This window comes from Akebia trifoliata, chromosome 6 (genome assembly GCF_017979445.1).
Source record: "Akebia trifoliata isolate Shusen 1 chromosome 6, ASM1797944v1, whole genome shotgun sequence".
NCBI classification, from domain to species: Eukaryota; Viridiplantae; Streptophyta; class Magnoliopsida; order Ranunculales; family Lardizabalaceae; genus Akebia; species Akebia trifoliata.
Genome location: NC_141380.1, coordinates 22,260,088 through 22,283,452, shown reverse-complemented (window position 1 = coordinate 22,283,452; position 23,365 = coordinate 22,260,088). Strand labels below are relative to the sequence as shown.

Here is a 23,365-nt window from a genome sequence, read left to right as displayed (position 1 = left end):
TTATTACATAGAATTTAAATTCAAAATTATAAGCTACTTAAATATCTTATAAACTTTGAATTATATATAGAGGTAAAAGGTTCAAACCGTTAGGTATTTATGGTTATACTTATTATGATCATTCTGATACACATCATGTTGGCCTCTATTTAATTAATTATTTTTTTAATCAAGTGGGGGATTATTAAAATAAATGTTGGTTAATATATATTTAGAATTGATTAAAATAAAAATAATTTAGTTTGTTTTAAAATGATATTTGAAAGTTACTTTATGATTGGTATACTTTTTTGTTAAAGTAAAAGTAAGTATTTTTTATTTAGAACATTTCTATTAGTTGATATTTTTTTCACATGGATTGAAGATTGTAAAAGTATTTTTTGACATTTTTTTCCAAATAATTTGTAAATCCCACATTACTTTCTAAATTTTTTGGAGGGACTTTTAAACCTATAAATAAAAACCTATTCTCAACTTTTTCTTCATTCCAAATACTCTCTCCTTGAGAGCTCCTAATGGCTTTTAGCTATATGAAAATTTTAATTCTTTTTATTATATATATATATATATATATATATATATATATATAAGAGAAATTAAAAATAAAGGAGGGCCGTCCAAATTTGGATAGGCTCCAAAATCGACCCAAAAGGTGTCGAAGGGGCCCACAGGGTGCCTAACGAACTCTTTGATCTGAATAGGTGCTTAGTGCTTCTAATGGGTTCATACCTATTGAGTTTCTTAATCCATTTATGAATGCATATGACTTTTGAAATTGTTCTTTAGTTATAGAGATCAATTCTGTTAAAAAAATTATTCTAACTTTCTACAAAAAAGGCATTCGTGTATCAGAGATTTTGTGTGACAAATTTTGAGAAAATATACAGTTATGATAAAACAGGGATCTATATTGTATCCTTAAGACAAGTTCGCCAGCAACCCATATGCATCTTTGTGTTCAATCAAAGTGGGGGCATCTGTTGTTTATAAGACAATGTAGATTACTACGTGCCTCGGAGCAATTTTCTTCTTTATTTTCAATTTCTATATTTTTCTAACAAATATTACCTCACCACCATTAAATCCCCTATTATTGATGAATTGCACGCCATTAAATCTACATATTTGTGTTAATAAAAATAAGATATCTCCACCATTTTTTTATTACATCGTAGCCCAAAATCATCTATGCAATGTAAGTGGTTCCGCAACCCATATTTATTATGCGATCAAATAATAATAATAATAATAATAATAATAATAATAATAATAAATAAATAAATCGTAATTTGTCCCTCAAATTAGATCAGAAATACTGATCCTACTAAGGGTTGATCTGGGGCAGACCTCAAATCCTTATTAAGTCCCCATAGTTCCATGTGGTTTCTTGTGATTTTCTTTTTGTTCCCACTGATGACACTAATTTGTAGAGGTAAAATCTTGGATGTCATCGATTCCTCAAGATTTACCCCTAATGATCAATCTTTATCAATGTTGATGCACACGAATGATAAAAAACACACACAGAGAAAAAAAATTAAAAAAAAAAAAAAAGATAAAACAAAACATAAGATTTGTTCACAGGGTTTGTCCTGAATCCGAACTATATCCTTGGGCTCTGAAGAGCCATTCCACCATTCTTAAAGTCATTACACGATCTGCAAAACCTAGCCTCCTCTTCCCTTTTCCTCCCCTTGCCTTTTATCATGTAGCTCTCATTATATATATAGATACAAAAGTCAAACCTTAAAAAGAAAGACAAACAATTCAAGATTCTCTATTAAATTTATCCTTATCTAGAAATAGATACTCTTTAGTCAATTAAGAGACTTTCTATTTCTAGATATGATTACTTTCTAATTAAATAAAATCTAATTCAAAATATATCAGTTGATGCCTCGAGATACGAGTTAAATTTATTATGTGATCAATCATCAATATTCACCTTATTTACACCACGCGTCTTCTACAATTTTTTACCCACATATTTGATACACAATGTAAATGTTTGTTTTGTTGAAAATTACAACCAATAAATGAATTAAGATGGTAACTTTAGTGAATCATAATTTTTTTCGTCTTTTTTAAATTTGATTATAATTTTATATATGTAAATTTTGGAATACAATTGTAGGATAAATAATTGTAAATTTTAAGGTGTTTTAGATATCACTTATGTTTACATAAGCTCTTATCATTGATAAATTATCTAATGTTAATGGGAAATAAATTAACTCAACTTGGGTTGGGTTTGGGTTGAGCATTTTAAGCCCGAGGTTGGGTTGGGTTGGGCATGGGTGTAAGTTGACATTTGTCAAGTTCTGGTTGGGCCCGGGTTGCTCCCCAACCCGCCCGAGTTGCAGCCCTAATGGGTTGGTTATGGTTCTTGTCGGTTCCAAGTCCAATTCCAAAATTAATGGACTCAGAATTGGAAACGTCAAAAAACACGAGTACCCATGGGTTTTGATTCTCCAATCGAATGTGAAAAAATAGTACCATAACCAAAACATGTATAATCCAAGCACTTAACTGCTTAAAAAAAAAACTCTCCCTTAATTTATCTCACCACTAACTAATTACTCTTGTTTTTTCCATACATGTGGTGTCATTGCATTGATTCATCAACTTAACATAGAAATTTCGCAACAACAAATCTTCGTTCGACTAAGTCACCTTTCTTTTTTGGTGATTTAGACACACCCACATGTCTTCCATGCCTCCTCGACTTTGTTTTTCTCCATTGATTAATGAATCAAGCTGATTTACATGGTATAAAAGGGAAGTTTTCTGGTTGCATTTTCATGTTGCATCCAAAAGCATGATCGAATGCCAAAGAGATTGATTAGAAAAATTTTACAACTTTCGAGAAGGATAAAGTGAGAAAGGACATAACACAAACGTTTTTGCTTTTGGAAATCCAAGTAGTCAACTAATCCTCAGGGCACATTCAGTCCCCCTAAGAGGATAAATCCCTGAGAGTGGTCTCTCCTGTTTTTGGAGGGAGGCCCTGACCACTACCCATTACTCGTATTTTTTTTTTTCAAATTGAGCATTGTATTTAGTTTTTTTCCATTAAAAAATATATTAAATATGATAACTGGTCGATTTTCAAATTGACTATGGTGCATTTCCATCTTGCCTCACAAATTGGCAAAAACAAGTTTTAGAATTTGGGACTGTCAAAAAATGATCGAGTTGAGTTGACTGAGCCATTTCTATGTACTCCTAATTTTTCAGCAGAATCTGGATAGTCCTGTTATTTAATCATTGAGACCAACCTTTACACCAATCATAAAGATCAACCTACAACTGTCAAGAGCAACGGTTATAAATCATCAATCTCAATGTTTGGACATCAATTGTCGGGATCGACAATTTGAATCTCAATCTTGACGATTTGAGTTTACCATTTAATCATTAGTGAGGGGGTCTAAAAATAGAAAGATTTTTACTAATTGGGTTGTCAAGATACCACCCGAAAGACTCAGGGTGCATTTAGAAACACATCCCTACCAAATGATCTATTAAGTAAATTTCCCAATTTTAAAACATTGGTCCATGGACTCCAGCAGAGCACAGGACAACGGCATACAAAGGTAGCAGTTTCAGTGAGTTTTGTTGATGTAATAATAACTGATTATACAAGTATAAAAGAGCTATCAACAATAGTTCAAACAGAAGCATACACAGACAATAAATTCAGCCAGCATTTTGGAGATGTAAGCCATTTCACTCGTCACCCACACATTGAAACATTTAACCCAACAAGCCAAAGACAATAGTTTTTTGTGAATAAAAACCAGAACTGTTTACTACGCCCGAAACAAACTCAAGGGATGCCTTAAAAACAACTTTGTGTACAAACAGCAATCGAAGGATTCAACGTCCCTTATTCTTCCTTTATCATTGTACAACATTTGTTGTTGTCAGAGTGTTTGTGCTTTCTAGTTCAACTATTTCATCAACCTTTTCACACACATAAATAAAGTGAGAATCTGGATCTTCAAGAACAAAATCCGCAGGAAGATGCCCCTTCTCTGTGATAGGTACAGGTTCCATAAATGATGAACTACTACTACTACTACCAGCTGATCCTTGGAATCCTGGTCTGGCTGCAAAGACAAAAAGAAGAAGAAAATTCACAATGGCATACATCATGAAAAATCAATCTGCAATGAAATCAACAGCTCCAATTCATAGTAACCAAATTTGGATTCAGCGGCAATCATTTTGGTTTAATTAGATTAAATCCTTCCAAAAAGGGTATTATTGTCATCTCCCAAAGGTCATATGTTCTAGATTGACTGCAACAAACTGGAAAGTAAGGATCTAAGCCATCAGGGTCCCCAATGATGCAGGATCATCAATCATTCTGAGAATCGACAAGCCTTGAAAGATATTGAAGTGGTACCAAAGACTAGTGGGGAAATTGATTTTCATAGTATAAATAGTTTGAACGTATCTTATTTGTTTTGAGTTATTAGTCAACAAATCCTTAAAATACATTCTGGATTATAACTTAAGAAACTTAACTGAATCAGATACATAAACCAATGAGGAACAAATATCAACTTCTCTGCCTAATTACCTCGATCTAGCATTTAACATAGGCGCATATAAGATGATTGCCAAAGGGATATTGATCATGAACAAAGAACATTTATGAGATGAACTGACCATTAGAATACTAAATAAACAAAATAGGCAAATAGTAATCGATAAACCTCAATTCAAGACCCATATTGTGAAGCCAAATGCATCAAAAGTTAAGGAACAACAAAAACATGATGAGCAAAAACAAGAAAGGCACTTATCGAAAAAAGAAAAAAAAAAGACAGAAAGGCAGCAGTAGCATAATTGTGCCGAAACATCAAATGAAACAAAATAAATTTATTTGAAGCATCAACTGCCACTAAAACAGATTAAATGAATATGTGTGTGTGTGTGAGAGAGAGAGAGACAGATGATCTGTTGAAGAAGAGAACTTACGTATAATGTACAATATAATTTTCCAACTATATACTGCTCGGTTCAAGTGAGGGATCCTTACAGTCGGGTCACCATATGTTATCTGTAAAAAGAAAGAACTCAACCATACTGAGCTTGCAGACCATCATACAAAGAATTAAAAAAGACAAGGAATAAAACTTCAATGTATACCAAGATATAGGTGCCTCTAGATTTAAGAAGCCTACAAGCAAGCAAGAGTATTGATTAGTAAATAAAAAAATATTGCAAAAGCGAGGGAAAAAAAGATCTAAGAGAAAATAGGCCATTTAAATCCTTTAATACAGCAGTATTTACAATTAAGCTCCTGAGGTGATGAAGCCTAAACCTGCTCACTTCCCCTAGCATTTGAGTGGCACTAAGTTGAGCATTGGTACCGCACTAAAATTCAAAAGCAAAACTCAAGTGTTAGAACATGTCCGACAACAAATAGGAGCAAAAACACATTTGAAGAATGACCCTTACCATCAAAGAATCAAGAGTGCCTAGAAGGATGATCAACAAGGCCACACACACATATTTGATGATGGCACAAACAACAAAGCGTCAGTTAATTATTAATTTAGTGCGCAATTTCACAAATCTTGGCAAAGCATGCAGAGTGAGAGGTCACAGCTAGTACCTTTATCAATGATACTGTCAAATGATTCATCGGGGAAGAAGCTCATATCTCTAACATCCATTTGCATGTCTATTGTGATACATAAGGGAAACTAAGGCAGAAGGAATATTTCAATTCAAATAAAAATAAAAACCTTTTTTTATATAATTTAAAACTAATGAAGTTGTTTGGAAAAGGATACATTTCAATTGTGGGATGTGCTCGTGCTTCTTTCTCATCATATCAATGGCCACTGCTGAAATATCAATGTTCATGATGTCTTCATACCCATCCTTCACCATGTCCTCTGACATAACTACAAAACTAGAAATTTTCAATTACCACAATACATGAAAGTAGTAGGTGAACACAGTAACTATCTAGCGCGACCAAATCATGATTTACTGAGATGCTTTGGAATAAAAAAAACTTTCAAGAGGTGCAAAAGATTTTACTGAAAGAGAAAACAATACAAATGTAAGGAGGTTGAGGAGTCCAGCCTTAACAGAAAGAACAAAGGCCAACATAGAAGACCAGAGCAAATAATAAACATAGGTTCAATTACCTTCAAGCATGATGCATTCACCTAAAAACAAAACCCTTTGAAAGTCTCTACATGGAGTTTGGATTAAAAGGAAATAGGAGACTTAACTTTTAAGAATGACATCATGAATTGTGCTTTTCCCTCCTTATGTTTCTTTCTTTCCATAGAGCCCCAACATAAAGCAAACAGTATCATTCTTCATAGAATACTCCTTCTAGTGCAAAAGACTAGGGGAATGCCAACTCTGGAAAAGAGAGAATTGCTTGGGGAAAAGTCTAGTGGATACAGAGGCCATCTCGCAAGATAGAAGAAGGTGGTTCACATTTTGACCGCCAAGTTCCATAGGGAGCAAAATCTATTAAGACAAACTTTCTTTATCGCCTTGCTTGGTATGTTGTAAAATGTAAAATTTTACAATTACGATGTTTTGCAGTGTTTTGCTTTGCAATTTCTTATTAGCAACTCCAAAAAAACTCCATAAAATTTTGCAGGTACTTGGTTGAAAGAAAATGCAAAATTTCATAAATATTTTTTCATTTATTTTTTATACAAAAAATAAAGCTACACTAAACATGGGTCCCACCAATGCAAGTAAGAGTAAAACAAGGCCATCTCTCAATATAAGACAATCTATTTTTTATTTTTTTAAAGGATTAAACTGAGCTCCAGTAAGATACTATGAGCAAAATCTACATACAAAGATATTGACAAAACCAATTAAAAGAAGGCAATAAAATCACTAGCTTCTACTATCTTACAAACCTGAACTGCCAACTCGGATGAAATATCAACAAAATCATTGCTGAAAATGATAAGAAGAGAAATCAACCAACCATCAACCATAAACAACAACAAAGTCTGAGCCAAAATAGCCAGAAAATCATTAGATAAAAAAATATTCACAATTGATCCAACCTACAATTCAACATGGAATTAAGAATTCCCAATATTATGATCAAAATAGTGACCATAAACAAATGAAAATCACAAAATTTGATCTTTCATTTATACAGAAGTTGCATCAAAGCTAAAACAATTCTTCTCAAATTTCATGAGAGAATGAAATTTTGATTAACTTGCCTAGATATCTCTATGAATCACCTGAAATTTAATCCAACATTCAATATTCAAGCAACAAAACATGAAATCCATACAATAAACCAAAATCCCAAAAATCGAAAAAATTATAATAGATAAAATTCATAAATTTGGAAAAGAAATATGAATTAAATCTCTCCAAATATATATATATGTGGGTGGCGTTCCGTAGACAACATTCTAGACAAAGTTTTGTCCTATATGCCAAAAAGGTTTTGGAATGGGCTGATTTTTTGTGAGGATGATCTCTATGGTGAGGAGATCATCCTCTCAAAAAACTAGCTGATTCTAAAACTTCTAATCCTATGAAAAGTGGTTACAAACTAACGGTAAAAATGAACGGTCCACGATTCTTCAACTTGTAAAATGGGGCCATCAATTTCAGAATGAGATGATTTTTTGGGAGGATGATCCCCTCACCATAGAGATCATCCTCACAAAAAATCAGCCCATTCCGAGAGCACATTGTCTAGAATGTTGTCTATGGAACCCGACCCAATATACATATATATATAAGGTTGGGTTCCATGTACACATATATCTACTCATATATCTACAACGTGTTTGTCCTATGTGGCTAAAAGTTAGAGATCATCCTCACCAAAAATCAGCTCAATCCAAAAAATTTAACCTCGTCAAAAGTGATTTACAAAAAATGGATGGTCCACGATTCTTCAACTCATAAATATGGGGTTAGAAGTTTTAGAAATTGCTGATTTTTGGTGGGGATGATCTCCTCGTCATAGAGATCATCCTCACCAAAAATCAGCTCAATCCAAAACTTTTAGCCCACATAAGACAAAACACGTTGTAGATATATGAATAGATATGTGTGTACACGGATCCTGATCCATATATATATGAAGAAAGAGAGAGAGAGAGAGAGAGAGAGAGAGAGAGAGAGAGAGAGAGAGAGAGAGAGAGAGAGAGAGAGAGTTGGAGAGGAAGGCCAAGATTACAGTATGGAAAACGGTCAACCTGTTATCCCAAGTCTCTCACTAAGGAGTCAATTTTAGGAATTGTTCCAACCCAAAACACCATGCTTTTCGAGAAATTGATAACAATAATTGAGACAACCTCGAAAGATCACAAAAAAAAATCTATTAGAAATCAAAGTTGGGATTGAGAGGCATTGACAAACCAATAGAATCATCTTCAAACTAAAGATGGGAGATCATACAACCATCTTCCTTTACAACAAAGCCTTCAAGGTCTTCACTCTCGAAAACTCTCAATATAAGTCTTAAAGACTCTAGAACAATATAAAATGAATACGGGGAAAGGGGATATCTAGCAAAAAAAATGAAAAGGGAAATAGGAGAAGAGGAGATTTATTTACCAAAATGGAAGAAGAGGATAAGGATGCACATTTTGCAATCCACCTTCTCGACATCCATCCAAAGCCAATTATCCCTTCATGTAATCCAAAAAAAACCAGAATGACCATCTTCATAGGCTTTCTCCAAATCAATTTTGCATAAATGACCAAGTTTCCCAACTAAATTTTAGCATTTGTACAATCCTTAGCATCCAAACCTCGTCCATTATTTCCTTCCTCCAAAAAAAACTCCATGCTCAGGGGCAGTAACAGAGGAATGACAACTTTAGTTGTCCAAACTAACTTTCCAGCAATGATTTTGTATGTTGAACACAAACTAGGAAATCAACCTCAACTTCAAGATCTCTTTTCAAGCAATCTCTTGAAGCAAACACCCAACTTGGAACTAATACCATCAAAAGGAAGGCTATTCATAAGGCGTCTAACATTGATTAGAGTACATATTGTCATAGAGTTCCATTACACCCTACATGATACATCATCACCTTCCAAAGCATTACCTACTATGAAAAGTCTTGATATATGATTGGCTCTTTTGTGAACTCTTGCTATTTAGAGTACATGTCACCCTTGACTTCTACCTCCAATAATCTCCTAGAGATTGATGATCCTCTAGAACTCCACCTTCAAATTAGTTATCTTGATTTTTCCACTACTACTTCCTTCATGTCCAATCGGGTAATTTCTTCCAAAAACTCTACCTTTTTCCTATTTATCATCCTAAATGCCTTTTTATCCCATGACTTAAGCTTATCCTTCAGAATTGAGAACTTTAATCTAACATCTTAAACGATACCATACTCTTGCTTCAAAGGTTAGCAAATCCTACAATTAGCCAACTTATTCTTAGAATTTTGGGTGTTACAACCATAGATTTCCACATCGAAAGGGCGGCTAAGACTATGATGTAGGACATCTACAATTCTAGTGTCTCAAGTAGTTTCCTAATTCTACTAGGATTTGTTTCTATTTTCTAGTTCTAGTAGGATTTCTATTTCAGAATTACTTTATGAGTACTATTCCTTATTAGTTTCTAATTTATTTTCAAGTTTCTATTTTTGTCTAAATTCGTTTTTATTCTTTAGGCTATAATTAGAGGTGTTCAAATTGAGTTATAATAGGTTTAGAAAGTTAATATTAAGTTATAGATAGATTAGGAAAGTTACTTTTTAGTATTTTAGAAGGTTTCTAAGTTGTTATGATGGAGTTATCTATATAGAAGCTTCAAAAATGAAATTCAATCAATTCAAACATACCAATTCAATTCCTTTTTCTCTCTTAGTTACTTTCTAGCTCTTTATTTTATTTTCTTCCAAGCTATCACTTGTTTATCAATTGAATCTATTGGTTCACACGCTTCCGCTACGTCAAATTATTAGAATATTAGCAAAAATAATTCTATTGAATTGTATGCATTACAAAGAGACCTGAAGTCCTTTTATACAAAAGACAAACTACTTGGAAAGTAACCATGTACGCAATAAGTGCTAAACTTGTAAAATATCAAAAACTATCCTACTTAACATAAACTCATTAGTAAATAAGATTCTAAAAATTATCTTCACCCTCCCCCCCCCCCCCCCCCTCCCTCTTTCACGTTAAGCAGAAAGGACGATGATGATTCTTTAAGTAACCATAGCTGCCTGTAACCACTTTTCACCCCCATAATCTTGTAGTCATGTAAGCTTCAACTATTGTATGCTTTAATGATACCCCTAAAATAGGTGTGGACCACTTCATCTGAATGCAAATACTTAAACTCAATGATGAGAAATAAATACCTTTCCATAAATTGGACTGGTATGCGCCAACTAACACAACACATTGGTCATAGTAGTGATCAACTAATCTTGGTACATACTAGACCAAACATCTTGGCCGAAAAAATACATAGCACTTGGAAACATATTGCACATGGTAATAACCCACGGCACATGCATCACATGAAAGTGATCCTAATACGAGACACTCCCCTAGTTGGCTAAGGTAATTCACCAACAATGGCACAACATTAGGTACAAACACAATCCCAACAAAGAGTGTATAAACATTTAAGTGTTGCCTTCATCAACCATAGGATAACCAAATATTAGGATTTGACAAGCAAAACCCTAACCACAAACTTCAATAGGAGAATCGACTCATAATAATGGTGTAAGCATAGTACGACAAAAAAAGTTGAAATTGTTAAGAGTACTTAGGTATTATTATGTATAAGGGCATTATGGTCATTTCATCTTTTTAATGCAATATAAAAGATATAGAAGAGGAGAAACAAGTAGTTCGACCCTATCTCTTTCTCTCTTTCCCAATTTCTTTTCTCTCTACTCAACATGGTATCAGAGCCCATTTGTTTTATTTTTCTTTAGTTTCTTCCTCTTCTCCTCAATCTTCTTCCCTCTCTTCAGTTTTTTCATTCTTTTATCTCCAATTTCGTACCCTAGACGAGACCGAACACCCTAGATAAGGGTTTCAACCCTAGGACTTGGTTCAAAGAGGTGTCGCACCACCTAATATTAGCATTTAAAGCATCCTCTCTATGGAGTAAAGGTTAATTTTTCAAAGAATCTCAAGGGTTGTAGGTGTTGTTTGGTGTAGTTCAAGCTACTATCGAAAAAAATTGGTTCTCGGGTACTCCAAAATGATCCTTTGGTGTTGTTCTGTGGATGTGGGAGTTATTGCTAGCCCTCGGTGATGGTTTGAAGTATGTTTGTGAATGCATAAGGTGTTTATGTGTCGTCTGGTGAACGTGAGGTGTTCTTTCTCATATCTAGAATAGCAATTAGTTGATGTGCGGGTGAAGTATTGAGAATAAGCCTAATATGATGATATTTGATTTCTTTAGTTTTCAGATGACATCTATCAAGTTGGATGGTAATAACTATATTCCTTGGTCTAAATCTGTTGAAGTTTTCCTCACGATCAAAGGGAAATTGAAGTATTCAAAGTGGGTTCAGGAGAATGCTCAAAATATGACTTGGTTATGGAACAGTATGGAGCCTAAAATAAGTGTTAATTTCAAGCTCTTAAACATGGCCAAGGAGATTTGGACTCAAGTATCCAAGATATAATCTGGAGAGAATAATATTTCACAGATTTATCAGTTAGCACAGGAGTATTTTACTTTGCAACAAGGTGATACGAGTCTAATTGATTACTTTTTGACTCTCCAAAATGTTCGAAATGAACTTAATATTTATCAGCGTCTCAAAACTGATTTAGAGATACAATGCAAACAAAGAGAAGATTTGATGTAATTTATTTTCTTTATGGACTTAAACCATAATTTAAACCGATGAAATCCAAAATTTTAGAAATACTAGAGCTTCCATCCATGATTGAAGTGTTTGCTAGGTTATAGAGGACTGTAGTAAGTGATTTTGTTTAATGTATCTGCATATACAGACGCTTTAGTTGTTGTTGGAGGTTTAGGGCGTGGACGTGGGGGTCATAAGGTTCATGGTGGAGGCTGTGGAGGATGTGATTCAGGGGGAGGTCGTGGACATGGGGGGCCACGTAAGTGTATTAATTGCGGTTTGGATGGTTATACAGTTGACTTTTGTTGGGATCTATGGTAAGCCCACCGAGCATCTTATGAAGACACTACTATTACTCAATCTCTACCAATTGCACCAACTCCCATATCTGAGACAATAACTATTTCCCGTGAAGAGTATGCCAAATTGATTAGCTACATAGTTTTGTTGCATCTTCCTCCAACACTGCCACTTTGGCACACTCAGGTATAGCATGTCTTGCCTCTCAATTACATGTTTCTTCTCCCTGGATCATTGACTTTGGTGCTTCAGATCATATGACAAGTTTCTCAGATATATTTTCCTCCTTTAAGTGTCCTTCATCTACTCAATTTGTTATGCTTGTTGATGGCACTTCTAAAGTGTCTGGTCTAAGGACAACACTTCCTACTCGTTAACCATTGTCATCTGTTTTATATATCCCAAAATTTCCTCTTAGTCTGATGACTGTAAGTTAATTAAAGCCCTGAATTGCTTAAATACATTTTATCTCTCTTCCTGTGTTTTTTAGGATCTAAAGACGAAGAAACGATTGGTAGTGGGCATGAATCTTGTGGTCATTATTATCTAGATGGTGAAGGAAGTTCAACTACTTTTCTAGCATCTCTTACACCAAATCAGAGGCACTACAGACTTGGTCATCCTTGTCTGCGATCAATGAAGAAGATGGTTCCTAATTTGAGTCATGTTTCTAGTTTAGATTGTGCGTCTTGTGAATTAACTAAACATCATCGTGTCTCTCATCCGTTTAGAATAATTCCTTGTGTATCTGGTCCTTTTAATTTAGTACATTCTAATGTTTGGGGTCCTATTAGAATCACATCTTGAATGGGTTTCGTTATTTTGTTATCTTTGTAAACGACTTTTCAAGAATAGCATGGCTCTATTTAATGAAGAATCGTTCTGAATTGTTTTTCATATTTCATTTGTTCTTATGCTGAAACTAGAAATCAATTTGGTGTATTTGTAAAATATCTCGTTCTGATAATGCTAAAGAATATGATAAAGAGTTATCTTCTTTTTATGCATCCCAAGGAATTATTCATCAGACATCTTGTTCCCATACCCCTCAACAGAATGGGGTTGTCAAGAATCAACATTTATTGGAAGTTGCTTGCTACCTTTTATTTCAAATAAATGTTCCTAAAACATATTGGAGTGATGTTCTTACCGCTTGTCATCTTATTAATCGAATGCTTTATGTCAGTCCTTGATGGTCGTTTTCCTCATTTTATTCTTTTTCTAGATTCTTCATTGTTTACCTATGTTATAGGTGAAAACTGGCTCACTAGAACTTGTCAGTCTATCTGAGAAGACACATAGAAGGTTGATCCAGTCCGGGGAAGCTTTGATTTATGCATCGAAGATGATTCTATTGCTTTTTGAATTATGTTACAGGGTAAAAATGGTCTTGTCATATTGTGTATGTTTTTGGGGTTGATTTGTAATTTTTTTAATATATTTGTTGGAGATAATTGTAAGTTTTGAGAGTCAAGGGGTATTTTGTAAAAATCTTGTAAGGGAAAAGTTATGTAAATGAGGAATTAGAAGAGTTAATTGCAATTTAAAAATTCTCTAACTCTTTAAATAGAGGAGAGAGTTTTAGAAAAGTGGTAGAACTTTAGTTGCTAGAGATTTCTATTTCTAGAAATAGAAAAGAAAGGAAAGCTTGAAAATGGAGAAAATAAACAAGAAAGAGGAGTTCACTCTTACCAAAAGAACTTTGATTGATGAAACATCAAACCTGTAAAAATTCTCTTTCTTTTTTAATTTCTTAACAAAATTTCTAATTTCCTGCAATTGTCTTCTTGTTTTTTAACTGTAAAGGATAAAAATTTGGATCAAGAACGAACACACGAATCAACTCATTATGGATGAATTGAATTGCAAATCCTCTCCATGATGGGAGCGTAGGATGAGCTCAAGCTAATTATCTCCCTCCATCATCCCGAATTTTCCCGAAAAATTGATTGTTGCCTCGAAATGCCCATAAATCAAAGAGAAATCAAATCATCCCCCCGAAGAGCAAACAACACTACTTCCATGTATTTTTGGTTGTGTGTTTTGTTCAATGATTGCAATCTGATTTTGATCAATTGGACTCACATGCTATCAAGTGCCTCTTTTTGGGCTACTCTCGGCACTCAAAAAGGTTATCAGTGGTATGATACCCTTTATAATAATAAATTTGTTAGTGCGGATGTCACATTTTTCGAAACATTGCCTTACTTCAAGGGTATTTCCTCAGAGGAAAGGTCAAAGGATATTCCTTCAACTATTCCCATCCCTATTGGTATTGATCAAGTTCCTATGGTGCTTGAGGTTAAAACATATGCTCGTAGGAAAGTGCAGTCAACATTAGATGCCCACCATACCTTGGTATCAGAGCCTCCTCCATCGACTTTGCTATCTGCAGATCCAAGTCCTTCACCTCTTGATCTTCCTATTGCCGAAAGAAAAAGTACTCAAACTTGCACCCAACATCTTATTTCTAGTTCTGTATCTCTTCATCGTCTTCATTTTGTACTTTGCTTTGTCTCTATTTTCCGTGTATATTCCTAACAATCTTCAAGGGGCTCTTTCTCAGTTTGGTTGGAAACAAACTACGATATTATAAATTAACACTCTTCACACTAATGGTACATGGGAATTAGTTCCTCTTCCTTTGGGAAAATGTGCAATTGGTTGTTGTTGGGTGTATGTAGTAAAGTATTTGCCGGATGGATTGATAGTTAGGTTGAGAGCTCGTCTTGTTGCTAAAGGATACACACAAAAGATCAATAGATTCAAAAGGAATTAAGAAATTGCGTTCACTAGAGCATACAAAATTAATTTGCATCAATTGATAAACAAGCAATAGCTTGAAGAAGATAAAGTAAAGAACTAAAAAGTACCTAAAGATACAAGAGAATTGTATAGATATGTTTGAATTCATTGAATTTCGTTTTTAAAGCTTCTGATATGGATAACTTCATTATAACAACTAAGAAACCTTCTCAATTACTAAAAAGTAACTTTTCTAACCTATCTATAACATAATAATAACTTTCTAAACCTATTATAACTCAATTTGGACACTTCTAATTACTAATTGAAGAATAAAAACGAATTTCAACAAAATTAGAAACATGAAAACTAATTAGAAACTAAATAAAATAGAAACTTCCTACTAGATTAGAAAATAGAAATAAATTCTATTAGAATTAGGAAATTACTTAAGACTCTCTAACTAAAATTGCAGATGTCCTAATCAGGTAGATGTCTTACATTTGACCCCCTTTTTTTGAAAAAAAAAAAAAAAAAACTCGTCTTCGAGTTGTTCTTGACGGCCTTTTTTTTGTTTTTGTTTTCCACAATCTCTTGCTCTAATCTACTTTTAGTGATATCCATTCTTCAAACTTAGTATAGAAAATATAATTGACCATAGCATATCATTTGGCAAATCCATCACATAAGCATTATCGTTTATCTTCTTCAAGATACGAAGGGGTTTAATTTTCTTCAACTTGGTCTTGCTATAAATTCCGACGGAAAAATTATCTTTACCGAGATGACCAAATCTCCTTTTTCATACCTTTTGAATCTTCTATACTTATCGACATCAGCTTTTTACTTGTTAGTAAAAGCTTCAATGTTCTTTTTCACTTGTTCTTTCACTATGTCATGGTCTTTCGGACTCATCTTATAATGGGGCATATTTGAGAGTTGCACTGGGTACCAAATCGATGTGGTGTTGTATATTCCTTATGGGAGGCAAAGAATCCAACAAGTCCGAAATAAGAACATATAAAAATTCTTCAAAGAGTGATTGTACTTGATGAGGAACTTCAGTAGGTCCTGGTTGGAAGGTTGTACTTCTACCGCGAATACTTGGCTTGTTTCCTTTAAGTCCTCATTGATCTTGGTAGAAATAAAGCATGTTCTCGTCACCTTGACTGGTTGGGCAGCCTTAGGCTTGTCATAAGGGTGTAGAATCACTTTGACACATTATGCATAAAAGAATAGGTGTTAGCTTTATCTCTATTTGTGACATCAGTATTGTAAAGCCAAGGCTTTTCCAAGAGGATGTGGCATGCTCTAATTGGGATGATGTCACAAATAACCTCATCATTATTGCCCAATGCTAAAAGAAAGGGAGCATTGACTGGTCACACTTTTCTTACATTCAGCGTTAACCCAATCTCCAGAATAAGGCTTAGGGTGTTGCGTAGTGGGTAGCTTGAGTGCATCGATCATGTAGCTTGAAATTATATTTTCCGAACTTCCACTATCTATAATCAATTGGCACAACTAACCTTGCACCTTGCATGTAGTTCAAAAAAGACTGTCGAGTTGAATGATCAACATATTGTACCGACTATAAGTTGCGAATAATACAATTTAGATGTTCACCTTCTTCTTCCTCATAAGCCTTAAAGATGCCGATCTCAACCTTATCATCTTTGAATTCCTTGAACCTTTAATCTAATTGATCATTGGTTACACGGGATTGGTGTTCCTCAATCATGTTGAAGGTAGTAGACTCATAAACGAGGCCCTGATATCACTTGACGGAGCAGAAGCATATGAATCAATAGATTTGAAAGGAATTAAGAGATTGCGTTCAATAGAACATGTAAAATCAATTTGAATCAATAGATTCAATTGATAAACAAGCAATAGCTTGAAGAAGATAAAGTAAAGAACTAGACAGTAACTAGAGATAAAAGAGAATTTGTATGATATGTTTGAATTCATTTAATTTTGTTTTTGAAACTCCTTACATAGATAACTTCATTATAACAACTTCGAAACCTTTTAAAATACTAAAAAGTAACTTTCCTAACCTATCTATAACATAATAACAACTTTCTAAACTTATTATAATTCAATTTAGACACCTCTAAGTACTTCTAATTACGACCTAAAGAATAAAAACCAATTTAAACAAAATTAGAAACTTGAAAAATAATTAGAAACTATATAAAATAGTAACTTTCTACTAGAATTAGAAAATAGAAATCCAACTAAAACTAGCAAATAGAAATAAATTCTACTAGAATTAGGAATTTACTTAAGACTCCCTAACTAAAATTGTAGATGTCCTACATCACTCTTCATCATCTTTCGCCTTCTTTTTGTACCTCTGCTTTTTCTCTGTCTTCCATGTCTATTCCTAACAAAGTTCAGGAGGCTCTTTCTCAGTTTGGTTGGAAACAAGCTATGATATTATAAATGAATGCTCTTCATACTAATGGTACATGGGAATTAGTTCATCTTCCCTTGGGAAAATGTGCAACTGGCTGTCGTTGGGTGTATGTAGTAAAGTATTTGCCGGATGGATCAATAGGTAGGTTGGAAGCTCATCTTGAAGCTATAGGATACAGACAAACATATGGGCTGGATTATTCTGAAAGCTTCTCACCTGTTGCAAATATCACATCTGTTCATGTTATCATTGCTTTAGCAGCTCATTTTCAATAGCCATTATCTTAGTTAGATGTGAAAAATCCTTTCATGCTTTCTTGCATGGTCCATTACAAGAAGTTTATATGGTGCAATCCTGGGTTTGTTGCTTGGAGAAGTCATCTAGTATGGTTTGCAAGTTGAAGAAAAAAATTTATGAGTTGAAACAATCTCCCAAGGCATGGTTTGGGAGGCTCAACGATGTTGTGATATCGTTTGGATTGACATAGTATCACTCAAATCATTCAGTTTTTGTTAGTACCTCCTCAGCAGGAATTATCATTCTAGTCGTCTATTTTGATGATATTGTAGGAACATGAAGTGATTCTTGTGGTATTGTTGAGCTGAAGAAGTTTTTGCAGCAACAATTTCATATTAAGATCTAGGAAAACTACGATATCTCTTAGGTATTGAGGTTTCTAGATCAAGCCATGGTATTAGCTTTTCTCAACACAAATATGTTTTGGATTTACTTAATGAGACTGGTGTGTTGGGTTCAAAACCAATTGATACTTCGATGGATTCTAATACAAAACTTTTTATTTGATAAGTTCAAATTTTATTAGGAACGGGACAAGATGGCCCCGAAATACAAACTTATCAAGCAGAGGCGATGGTCAATTAGGTATCTTCTAAATTACAAACCATATCCAACCTAGCAACAAAGTCCTCAAAGAAGATTCCTTTAAAGACTCTAAACAATTTAACCCAAAAGAACAAAAACCAAAAATGGACAACAATAGGTTATAAATCATTAGCTCTTTCCCCTAAAAAATGCGTATATTTCTCTCATTCCAAATACCCCAACAAATGGCGAATGGGGTGAGGCTCCAAAGGATCCATTTCGAGCCTTTGAAAGAGTTACCTCATGCTCCCCAAGTCTCAAAAAGCTCCTTAATCGACCTCGAAAAACAACCCTTCAAACCGAAGAGGCCTAGAAATGAGCCCAAACCTCGTGAGCAAGAGCACAGTGAATAAGCAAATGATTTGCCGTCTCCCCCTTCTTTAGGCATAGCAAGCAACTATTCGGAGTATAAAAACCTCTCTTTATTAACTGATCTAATGTGGCGACTCTTTCAAACGATGCTTGCCACACAAAAATCGAAACCTTAGAGGGAACTTTTACACCCCACACATAAGCTACTACTAAGGTGAAGTTGGGAGAGGGACATTCCGCTGCAAACATAGATCTCACCGAATAAACCCCATCTCTCGTACCATCCCAATGCATCACATCATCTATGTCTTTGAGTATGATAGTAGTCTCAAACAATTCCTAAAAGTCTTCCCAAACTAATGAGCTCCTAATCATTAAAGTTTCATCTAAAAACAAAGTCCCAAAACCTTGACATGCTATCCCCCACTACCCTTTTTGGTAGAAATAGCGTAAAGATCCGGAAATTGTTCCTTCAAAGAAGTCTCCCCATATTACAAGTCTTCCCAAAAGGGAATTATGTTGCCCCTCTCCACTTTGAATTTAACTCTCTTAAGTAATGTCAGGACTCTCCTATGATACCCTTCCACACCCCGCAACCTAAAGCCCCTCTACCCTCCCTACTTTCCCAACCATACTACTTCATTCCGTATTTGTAGATCACCAAATCCTTCTATAAACTCCCCTCCTCTACCCCGAACCTCGAAAACCATTTTGCCAACAAAGCCGAATTCATAGAACCAAAATCTCTAATGCCCAAACCACATCTTTGTTTTGGTAAGCAGATATTCTTCCATCGAACCATATGGTACTTTCTGTGGTTGACCTTGTCATGCCAGAATAAATCCCTACATATCTTATCCATCTGAATTTCCACACTCTGTGGCAGAGAGAAAAGCGTAAGAAAGTAATTGGGGATGCTTGCAAGAGTGCTATTAATCAAAGTTTATTTCCCCCCTTTGGTTAGGTACTTTGCTTTCCCTAGACCAACGAGAATTATTTGATGATCTAGGAAGATATACGAGGTTGGCGGGTATGTTGTTGAACTATTTAACTATGACTCATCCAGATCCAGACATATCATTTGTAGTAAGTGTGATCAGTCAGTTTATAGATGCACCTCGTGTTTGACACTAGGAAGATATTGTTCATATTTTAAGGTATTTAAAAAGAGCACCAGGTTGTGGACTGTTGTACAAGTCTAATGGGCATTTGAATTTGGAAGGCTATACTGATGCTGATTGGGCAGGCCCACTGTCTGATAGGAGATCAACTTCTAGTTACTGTACATTTCTTAGTAGGAATCTTGTTTCTTGGAAGAGCAAAACACAAAATATAGTGGCAAGGCCTAGTGCAAAAGTTGAATATAGAGCAATGGCTCTAACAATATGTAAATTGGTGTAGCTGAGACAACTTCTTTGTAAGTTGGAATTCAATGTGAATCTTCCCACGAAACTTTATTGTGACAATCAAGCTGTAGTTCATATTGCTTCTAACCCTGTGTTTCATGAGGACAAAACATATAGAAATAGATCGTCATTTTGTGAGAGATAACGTTTTGAGTGGTGATATATCAACTCCATATGTGAAGTCAGAAGACCAATTGGCAAACATGTTTACAAAAGTTCTTAGTCGTACTCATGTTAATTTTATTTGTTCCAAGCTAGAATTATTTGATGTTTATTCTCCAACTTAAGGGGAAGTGTTCAGAGTATTTAGGTATCATTATGTATAAGAGCATTATGGTCATTTCATCTTTTTAATGTAATATAAAAGATATAGAGGAGGAGAAACAAGTAGTTTGATCCTCTCTCTTTCTCTCCCAACTTCTTCTCTCTACTCAAAAAAAAAAAAAAAAATTATCCATGCACTTTTGGGTCTTTCTCTCACTCTTCGTAAGACTTTCAACTTGAATACTTTTTCTAACTCAAGTTGTAACCGACCTACATTAAACATGCCCAAACCACCTCAACCAACTTTCTCTTAGTTTATCGTCTATTGGAGCTCCTCTAATTTTATCTTTCCACTCATCCATCTCAATATTCATATCTCTACTATCCTCAATTTATTAAAATGATTGTTACTTCACTGCCCAACACTCAGCTCCATAAACCATAGCTACATTGCTGTTGTTGATTGAACATTCAAACTATTTACTGAATATTCATAAACATTTGACTGGGAGGAATTAAAAAATTCAATCAAGAGAAAAATGTTTAAGACGGAACTGTATTTGATCCATAAGAGAAAAAAAAAAAACCCTAAAATTTGTTGGAAATTCCATGCAATTAACCAAGACAAAAAGAAAGAACCTAGAAATGGAGGCAGAAAGATGAATGGAATTTACCAGCATTGCCACAACCAAACATGAGGAGGCAAGAGGAGAAAGGGATGCATTTGCGAATTAAGGGAAGAAGAGCAGAGTAATGTTGATACGAATTGAAGGGTCTATGAAATATCTTCATAGAGTTCCACCACACCCTACTTAGCACATCACCACCTTCCAAAGCATTACCCACACTATGAAAAGTCTAGACGTATGATAGGCTCTTCTATGAATGCTCATTACTTGAAGTACAACTCACCCTTGACTTCTGCATCCAAATAAGCTCTTTAAGATTGACAATTCTTTGGAACTTCACCTTCAAATTAAATTAGTTCTCTTGCTCTACTCCATTATTATTCAATCACATGTAATTTCTTCTAAAAATTCCACTTTTTTCCTATCTATCCTTCTAAATGCCTCTTTATTCCTTGTCTTATACTAAATTGGATGTATTACAAAGAGACCTAAAGTCCTTTTATATAGAAGACAAACTAATTACAAAGTACCATCTAGGAAATATGTGACTAAACCTATAACATCCCTAAACAACCTTATCTGTAACTGCTTTTCACCCCCCATAATCTTGTAGTCACATAAGCTTCGACTATTGTATGATTTTATAATCCCCCTAAAAAGATATGGGCCAATTCATCTCAATGCAAACACTTAAACTCAATAATCACAAATAAATACCTCTCCACAAATTGAACTGGTATTCGCCAATTGACAAAACACATTGCCCACGATAGTGATCAACCCGTCTTGGTACACACTAGACCAAACACTTGGCCAAACAAATACATTTGCACTTGGAAACATATAGCACATAGTAATAACCTATGGCACATGTGTCATGTGAAAGTGATCCTAATACAAAACACTACCCTAGTTTGGATATGATAATCCACCAACAGTGGAGCAACATTAGACACAAATACAATCCGAGCAAAGAAAGTACTAACATAAAAAGTGTTGCCTTCGTCAAGCATAGGATAACTAAATGTTAGGGCTCAACAATCAAAACCCTAACCACAAAACTTTGATAAAAGAATTGGGTCTTTCTCATAATAATAAAAAAAACTTCTTCTAAACCTCCATTGAACATGCCCAAACCATCTCAACTGACTTTCTCTTAATTTATTGTCTATCGGAGTTACTCCTATATTTTTCCAAATGCATTTGTTTCTAATTTTATCTTTCCACACATCCATCTAAACATTCACATATCTACTATCCTCAATTTATTAAAATGATCGATACTTCACTGCCAAAAATTCAGCTCCATAAACCATAGCTAGGCTACGGTTGTTGATTCAACATTCAAACTATTAACCATAGATTCATTAACATTAGGCTTCTTGAGGAATTACAAAATTCGATCCAGAAGAAAATAAAAAGAAAAACACCTAAAATTTGTTAGAAAATCCAAACAATTAATTAGACAAAAAGAGAAAGAAATAAATGGAACTTTACCAGCATTGCCACAGCCAACCATGAGGATGCGAGAGGATAAAGGGACATATTTGCGAACGAAGGGACGAAGAGCGGAGTAACGCTGATACCAATCGAAAGGTCCTGCTTCTTGGCCGTAGCGAGCGTCCCAGTACAGTGCGTCACCGTAGTTGTAGGTGTTGCAGCTCGACACGTCCCTGTACATCCTTTCTTTCCGTGCACCCTCTCTTCTCGCTACTGCTACTTCGCTTCTTGTACACTTTTACTGCCTCTCCCCCTTTCTCTCTCTTCTTTATTATTTATTATTTATCATTTATATTTGTAATGGCTACTATTGCCGCTCCAAATTTTACTTATTACACCTCAATTAATATTAAATAATTAATAAATAATTCAGAATAAGTAAAAGTTGGGGGGTGTGAATATAAATTATCTTTTCTTTTAATTGTGTTATAATACTTTGTAATGTTGAGCCAAACTTTTGAAACGGTTGAATGGTGTGTTTTAATCTTTAATTAGGGTGTGACAAATTATTTAATAAGTTGAATGTGTAATAATTAAAAGTTGGGGTGCCAATAGTAGTTCTCCTTTTGTTCTTTTTTCAAAACCTAATCAAAGGACGTTTGATACATGGCTAAGATCATGGTTTCAAATCTTGTTATTTCGACTTATCTCCCTCATGAACAAGACTGAGTTTTCTCAGACGAGTCATCTCAATTAAGGACAAGTTATTCATCTTTAAAACTAAAAACCCTTAGATTTCTCTTCCCATATCACTCATCTTCAATCTCTTTGAATAAAAAATTGTAAACCTTACTTAAAGATTCTATCTACTTCAGGTCTTTAACATTCAAACCTAGGATTTTTAAAGAAATATTAAATGATGGAACTTTGAGTAGAAAAACCTAGGATTTTCGGGTTAAAGGAAAGTAGAAGTCATTAGACTGAAGATAAGGTTGAATGTATTAATTTACTATTTCAGGTTAGGTTGAAAAGCTTGAATTTGGCTGGTTTGGAATGAAAAATCAAGTATGTGGGGTTGTTGTAGACATAGCATTTTGGTCTTCTTCATTAGACTAAAGT

The 23,365-nt window shown here is 34.4% G+C and overlaps 1 protein-coding gene across 2 annotated transcripts; it reads right to left on the bottom strand.

Moving 5' to 3' along the window:
- Positions 1-3,524: 3,524 nt before the first annotated feature.
- On the bottom strand, positions 3,525-22,587 carry LOC147400412 (S-adenosyl-L-methionine-dependent methyltransferases superfamily protein). Of its 2 annotated transcripts, none has more exons than XM_086446093.1 (8): positions 22,304-22,587; positions 5,811-5,924; positions 5,630-5,698; positions 5,473-5,492; positions 5,336-5,388; positions 5,161-5,191; positions 4,990-5,071; positions 3,525-4,112 (listed from the first exon to the last, which is right to left on the bottom strand). In XM_086446093.1, exons 1-8 carry the CDS (start codon positions 22,485-22,487, stop codon positions 3,904-3,906), a joined length of 762 nt encoding a protein of 253 aa, XP_086302219.1. In that variant the 5' UTR covers positions 22,488-22,587; the 3' UTR covers positions 3,525-3,903. The 2 variants fall into 2 exon arrangements, with proteins under 2 accessions (XP_086302219.1, XP_086302220.1); XM_086446094.1 differs by lacking the exon at positions 22,304-22,587 and adding an exon at positions 20,852-22,181.
- Positions 22,588-23,365: the final 778 nt, after the last annotated feature.

What these genes read in the sequence shown, in the direction of transcription:
- LOC147400412 (XM_086446093.1), bottom strand. Translation starts at nt 22,487, where the DNA reads ATGTACAGGGACGTGTCGAGCTGCAACACCTACAACTACGGTGACGCA. An exon ending in CTAGAGGCACCTATATCTTG is followed by an intron (nt 5,072 to 5,160) that starts GTATACATTGAA and finishes TTCTTTTTACAG; the next exon opens with ATAACATATGGTGACCCGAC. An exon ending in AATTATATTGTACATTATAC is followed by an intron (nt 4,113 to 4,989) that starts GTAAGTTCTCTT and finishes TTGTCTTTGCAG; the next exon opens with CCAGACCAGGATTCCAAGGA.